Genomic DNA, 6,755 nt, shown 5'->3' on the forward strand with positions numbered 1-6,755 from the left:
AACCATTTATTCCATAAGTCTATTCCACTGTTTTAATTCAGCAGCTGCTCCTTAAAATAAAAAAAACTGTGAGAATATGAAGTTCATTGTCATTTATATGTCCAGTGTAAAATGATATAGCTTATGTAAATCAATGAGATTCTATTTACATAATATGCATATAAATACCAGCTGTCATTCTGTTTCCCAATGTCAAAGCTCTGGACAATACATGATTGAGAGCTGAACATGTAAAATATTGACATGTTCCTTATGCTTAAGTCTTCATAGCAGATACAAAACTATGTATTACAGTGCAGAAGGCACTTTTTTTTTTTTAACAAAGTTGATTTAGAGGCCTTAGAAATTCATGCATCATATGATATAGTTTATAGGACAACAGCCAACTTCTTAAAATTAAACAAAAATAGACAATGAAACAGTTCACGGTAAGACAGTTTTATTTCCATCATTAAATATAACTTCAGAAATGACCAGCGATAAAGATACAATTTGTTTTTGAATGTGACGTTACAAACCAAGTGCTTCCCTCTTTCATTCAACCTGCCCTGACACATTTAAACAGACTCATTTACGAATGCTCCTCAGCCAGTTTCTCTGCCTTCAGGACGACCTCCTCGATGGGGCCCACCATGTAGAAGGCCTGCTCGGGCAAAGGATCATACTCACCTAGGGAAAAACAAACACTATGAGCAACACTGAATAAAAACAGTATTATATTCCCAAAAGAGACTAATAAAAACAGCCAAGACAAACGGAAGGACTTGACCTACCATTGAGAATGGCCTTGAAGCCCTTGATGGTGTCTTTCAGGGGCACCAGCTTGCCAGCGTGTCCAGTGAAGACCTCAGCGACTTGGAAGGGCTGGGACAGGAACCTCTGGATCTTACGTGCACGAGCCACTGTGAGCTTATCCTCCTCAGACAACTCATCCATACCCAGAATAGCAATGATATCCTGCAGGGACTTGTAGTCCTACACAGAGAAGAGCAGGAACAAGGTCATGGATTGGAATTCAAAATGGAGTGAAGTGCTCCGATGAAGCCTATACTCGTTGGCGCTCACCTGGAGGATCTTCTGGACACCACGGGCTACATCATAATGCTCAGATCCCACAATGTTGGGGTCCATGATACGGGAGGTGGAATCCAGTGGATCCACGGCGGGGTAGATGCCCAGCTCAGCAATGGCACGGGACAACACAGTGGTGGCATCCAAGTGAGCGAATGTGGTGGCAGGAGCAGGATCAGTCAAGTCATCAGCAGGCACATAGATGGCCTATGAGAAACAACGACGTTGAAGAACATGAGATCTAGGAAGCAGGAGTGTGCTGTGCAAACAAAAGGAGGCATACCTGCACAGATGTGATTGAACCCTTCTTGGTTGTGGTGATTCTTTCCTGCATGGTACCCATGTCAGTGGCCAGAGTTGGCTGATAACCCACAGCAGAGGGGATACGACCCAGCAGGGCAGACACCTATGAAAACAGAAATAAAACCCAATCTATAAAACGCTAATTTCAGACTAACAGAATTCAAGTTTAAACTTCTAAACAATCCCAAAACTGACCTCTGATCCAGCCTGGGTGAAGCGGAAAATGTTGTCGATGAAGAGCAGCACATCCTGCCCCTCCTGGTCACGGAAATACTCTGCAACGGTCAAGCCAGTCAGAGCCACACGGGCACGGGCACCTGGGGGCTCGTTCATCTGTCCGTACACCAGCGCCACCTAGCGGGAACCAAGAGGACCTCATAACTTACCGCAGTTCTCAGGATGGACCAAATTTAACTACTGTATCAGAGGATATTTAGATCTACAAGTTACCTTTGAGGTGGTGTCCTTCAGGTTGATGACACCAGACTCAATCATCTCATGGTAGAGATCGTTTCCCTCACGGGTTCTCTCTCCCACGCCAGCAAACACAGAGTAACCACCATGAGCCTTGGCCACATTGTTGATCAGCTCCATGATCAATACAGTTTTTCCCACACCAGCTCCACCAAAAAGACCTGAAGAAATGAGAAGGTGCCTTTAGTCCAAAATCAAAACAAACATGTTCTGCTACAATTTGAATTTTAATAATAAATAATAATAAACCATTCAAAAGTTTGGGGTCAGTAAGATCAACATTTTTGAAAAAAATTAAAATAAAATAAAAGCTGCATTTTAAATAAAATTGTATTGTAACTGAAATTTTACTACAACTTAATATCTTAATCTTATTTATTCCTGTGATAGTTGAATTTTCAGCATCATTACTCCAGTCTTCAGTGTCACATGATCCTTCAGAAATCATTCTAGTAATGCTTCTCAATGTTGAAAGCAGCTGGGCTGCTTAATTCTTAATAATTTTCTCATGATTATTTGACAAAGAAATCTTTTGTTAAGTTACATTAATAACTTTACTCTCATTTTTGATCAATTTAATGCATCCTTGTGGAATAAGTCACTTTAATTAAAAAAAAAAAAATTAAAAAAAAAAAAAAAACACCTTGCAGACCCCAACCTTTTGTATGGTAGTGTATATATACACATACCAATCTTGCCACCCTTGGCATAGGGGGCCAGCAGATCTACAACCTTGATTCCTGTGACCAGGATCTCCTGTTCGACACTCATGTCTGTGAATTCTGGTGCCTCAGCATGGATTGGGGCAGTCCTGAAGAACAGATCACAATATTAAACTTTAAAAGACATTGCTACAAATATATCTTCAACGATAAATGGACAATTATATACTTTACAAGAGGCATAACAGCCATAAATTAGCTAGCAAAAACAAGGTTGCTAAGTGCGCTTCATATACTCACTGTTTTGTGGAAATTGGTCCTCTTTCGTCAATGGGTTCACCGATGACATTCATGATCCTGCCAAGCGTCTCAGGTCCCACAGGGATTCTGATGGGGGCACCAGTGTCAAGAACCTTCTGACCACGCACCAGTCCCTCAGTACCATCCATAGCAATGGTACGAACGGTGCTCTCCCCTAAAGAACAGCAAAAACTATCATTTGCATGTACAAATTCATCATGACTTTACAATTCAGATTTTAGCATTAAACGATCAGTTTCAGTCAAGCTTTAGACATGTTACCCAGATGCTGAGCGACCTCCAGGACTAGCCTGCTGCCACGGCCAGCAACTTCCAGGGCATTGAGAATGGGGGGCAGACCCTCGTCAAACTGGACGTCCACTACGGCACCGATGACCGCAACGATACGCCCGCTGGCGGCGGCAGCAGCAGCGGCAGGAGCGGCATAATCCCTGCCTGAAGGGGAGGAAGAGGAACAGCTGAGGATCACATGCAACTGACAGAAGTTACCTATTTGTAATTTAAACCAAATTACAAAAAAAATACAAGCTATTCTGAAAGTCGTGTCGATGTAGTTTGCTTATTGACCTGAGAAATCAAAACAGGCAATTGAATGCACCAAAACAAGTCGATGTTGTATAGATAAAGCAGTTCAAAATCTGCTGGGAACCGCCTGCAATATGCACTTAAAACTTGTGAAGGTTCATAAACGAGGTTGCATTAACTCGTGATCTTATTCCACGTTTATCTGAGCCATGACCTCGCGAGCTGCGAACACAGCTAGCAGCGCGAGCCTCCTCTCCATGACACATAAAGGTCATTCCCGTTTTCCTACCAACCAGAATTAGTTGTTATCATTAAATGAAGTATTCCATTATGGCAGCATATATCTACCACAAATCAACATACACGCAGAGCATCAGGCGAAAGCAATCATTGAAAATATTCCAGTAAAAACTTTGCGGCCTGCACTTGCTGTCCGCATGCTGCCATTTAGCAGTCTCGCGCTGGCGGTGACGTTTGCTGTCAGAAGAGCTGAGCTAAAAGCAATCAGTCTAAAAAACAATTATTTCTACTTACGAGAAAACAGTGCTGCTGGAGCTCCGTTGAGGGCCTTCAGGGGGGTCACCCCGGGCTTAAGGGCTTGCAAAGCCCCGGTGCAGCAGCGTCCCACAGCTCCCAACATCGTTAAAATGGCTGAAGGTGGAATGGGGCAGAGGCTCGCGAGCTTATATATGGTGCCGCTTGCGCCTCACACTGCGCATGCGTTTCAGACATGGCGACCCGGGAACTGAGCGTCTACGCATGCGTCAGTGCTGAAGGACAGACTGGGCATCGTTACAATGAACTGAAATAGCATTATACTGTCTGTATGTGCAGTGGGGAACCATTGAGCAATGATTTGGAAGATTTTGGCCAAATGTAATAACGTAGTAGCCTATAAATATATAAGAGCGCATTTACACAAAATCATGGATCAATAACAGACCGCCTTGGTATTATTATTATGATCTGGAATCGTCTGTTTACGTAATATCCACAGGTAGTAAGTCTGTGCTTGCTCCACCCACAAATTCTTGATAAAAAATGTAATAGTAAACTGATAAAGTTATTGTTACATTACACTGTTTACACATCCCCTCGATGTAAATTTTTCTGGAATAATTTTTTTGACTGTATTCACTGGAAGAAAGCGTGGTTACTCCCTGAGAAATATTGTATGTCCAATAAAATAAGAGAGGTACACTTTAAGATTCTTCATAATGTTTACCCAACTAACTCACAAATTTCCTCTTTTGTTGATATCTCTGACCTTTGTGTATTTTGTAAAGTTGAGAAAGAAACTTTGCTTCATTTATTCTACCACTGTAACCAGGTTAAGCCTCTTTGGCAAAGCTTGGGTCTCTATCTTTCTCATTTTGTCAATTGTGATTTAAACTTTTCATTGAAGGATATATTCCTTTATTTTTCTGGGAGTGACTGTGCTATTGATAGTGTTGTTAATTTCTTTGTGTTGCATTGTAAATTTTTTATTCACAAAAACAAATTTCTCAAGACTTTGCCTAGACTTGAGGCCTTTATTGCTGAGATTTCCCTTATTGTTAAATCTCTTAAACTCATTGACAATAGTAAGAACAAGAAGTTTCTTAACTACTATGAACAGTTTTTTCTTATTTGAGGAGGCAGTTATTTATTCTTTTTATTTTTTATTTTATTTTTATTATTATTTTTGTTCATGTTTTCAATGCAGTGCTGTATATTGTATTTCTTCGTTAAAAGAATATCAATAAAAAAAAAAATAAAAAAAAAAAAAATAAATAAAAAAAAAAAATAAAAAAAAATAAAAAAAAAGCTTGCTCCACCCACATCTGTTTTAGAGCACAATAAACATTAATGCTTTTGAGCAGATCATTAGATATAATCGTAAATCGAAATATCAGGGTTTTTTTTTACATACATTTATTAACCCAATGTCAGTGACGATTCCTAGCCTATGTTAGCTAGCTTGTGACCTCTAGATGTCGTTGTTGTGTAAACCGTTTATCGACTGAACAGTTTTAGAAATTTTGTCAGAAGTTGTGTATGAGTGACAGAGCTGTCTTATTAGTATGTGAATGGCCAATAAAGCCCATTATGATCTGACAACAAAATAAAACTATAACATAAAATATAAAATATTTTTTGGTTCGATTAGATTAAAAAATATATCTAATCTGCAATGCATGCAGGGTAGTTAACCCTTATTCATATTAAGGGGAAAACAGGGTTACAAAAACGTATTGCAAAAATGTGAACATTTAGAATTTTACCTAAGTTTAATGTCCAAAACCTAATATTTTAACAAAAGGAGAACTGATTTTTAACGATATAGCTTAAGGGACAGACAGACCTGCTGTGAGCTACAGTACGAGGTTGTATTATGTTTTTATTGAATTTTGCATTATTTCAATCCACTTATGTTTATTTATGTAGCTTTACACAATCAGCATCTTCAAAGTAATGGGATTGTAGTTTGCTCCATCATAAAAGCAGTGCAGTCTTTTTTTCTTCAGCAGTGCAGTGTTGCACACAGTTTTGTACATTTTGTCTTTTTTTTGTTCGATTTGCACATACTTTTTTGGGCTTCAAAGTAAAAAATGTTAATGTTGGTTATGGTTCATGCTTTAACCCCTTACCTGACAGGGATCACTGGTGATCCCAGATTATTTTAGTTCAAAATATGTTTGAGCTTATATATCTCAATATTAATAACAGTCTGGTTAATTTTGAGTCTTGAACTATAAACTCTCAAGGGTTGGCTTTCTAAATGTATGTGTGTTATGTTTCTATTCAGAATTACTTATGAGCAGTAACCTTTTTATTTTGGGCATTTCATGTATGCAGCACTTGCCAAAATTGGGGGTGATGAGCAAGGGGTTAAAGCAACACCAAAGATTATTTTGTACCTTAAAATAATGTTTCCATAATCGTTTCAGTGGTTCATCAACTCGTAACAGGGTGAACGGCACTTCTGCATTCGCTTTGCGACCCTCTATCTGTCGGCTGTAACCGCATTATGCAAGTGTAGTTCTAATGAGACATAAAAAACTACAAATTTGATTTGCTTTACGGCAAGCGTTACTACAGCCGATAGGTGGAGCCTATATAAAAAATAGCCGTTTCTGATGTCGCAATACATACTTTCATAAAATCATGCAACATAGCCTACTATACCTTGTCTGTGGACATCGTTATTTCCAAAGCCGTGCTGGATAAACAAATAGCGTGCGTGCGACGATATGCTAAATTATTTACGACAGCGGTAATGGACAATTCCGCTTCCAACCTGTAGGGGGACCGAAGAGGAAAAGCGCTTTGGTATTGCTTTAAAACTCTTTACAGAACACAAAAATTGGTTAAAAAAAAATCAATCAGAAAAAAGAACCAAGCAACCAACCTTTTTGA

The 6,755-nt window shown here is 39.3% G+C and overlaps 1 protein-coding gene across 1 annotated transcript; it reads right to left on the minus strand.

Annotated features, from left to right (window-relative positions):
- Positions 1–422: 422 nt before the first annotated feature.
- On the minus strand, positions 423–4,070 carry atp5f1b (ATP synthase F1 subunit beta). The gene is made up of 10 exons (XM_079858382.1): positions 3,891–4,070; positions 3,093–3,266; positions 2,811–2,985; positions 2,538–2,659; positions 1,825–2,009; positions 1,570–1,728; positions 1,355–1,477; positions 1,066–1,278; positions 774–975; positions 423–669 (listed from the first exon to the last, which is right to left on the minus strand). Exons 1-10 carry the CDS (start codon positions 3,994–3,996, stop codon positions 572–574), a joined length of 1,557 nt encoding a protein of 518 aa, XP_079714508.1. The 5' UTR covers positions 3,997–4,070; the 3' UTR covers positions 423–571.
- Positions 4,071–6,755: the final 2,685 nt, after the last annotated feature.

Source organism: Squalius cephalus (genome assembly GCF_949319135.1).
Source record: "Squalius cephalus genome assembly, chromosome: 22".
In the NCBI taxonomy this organism is placed as follows: domain Eukaryota; kingdom Metazoa; phylum Chordata; class Actinopteri; order Cypriniformes; family Leuciscidae; genus Squalius; species Squalius cephalus.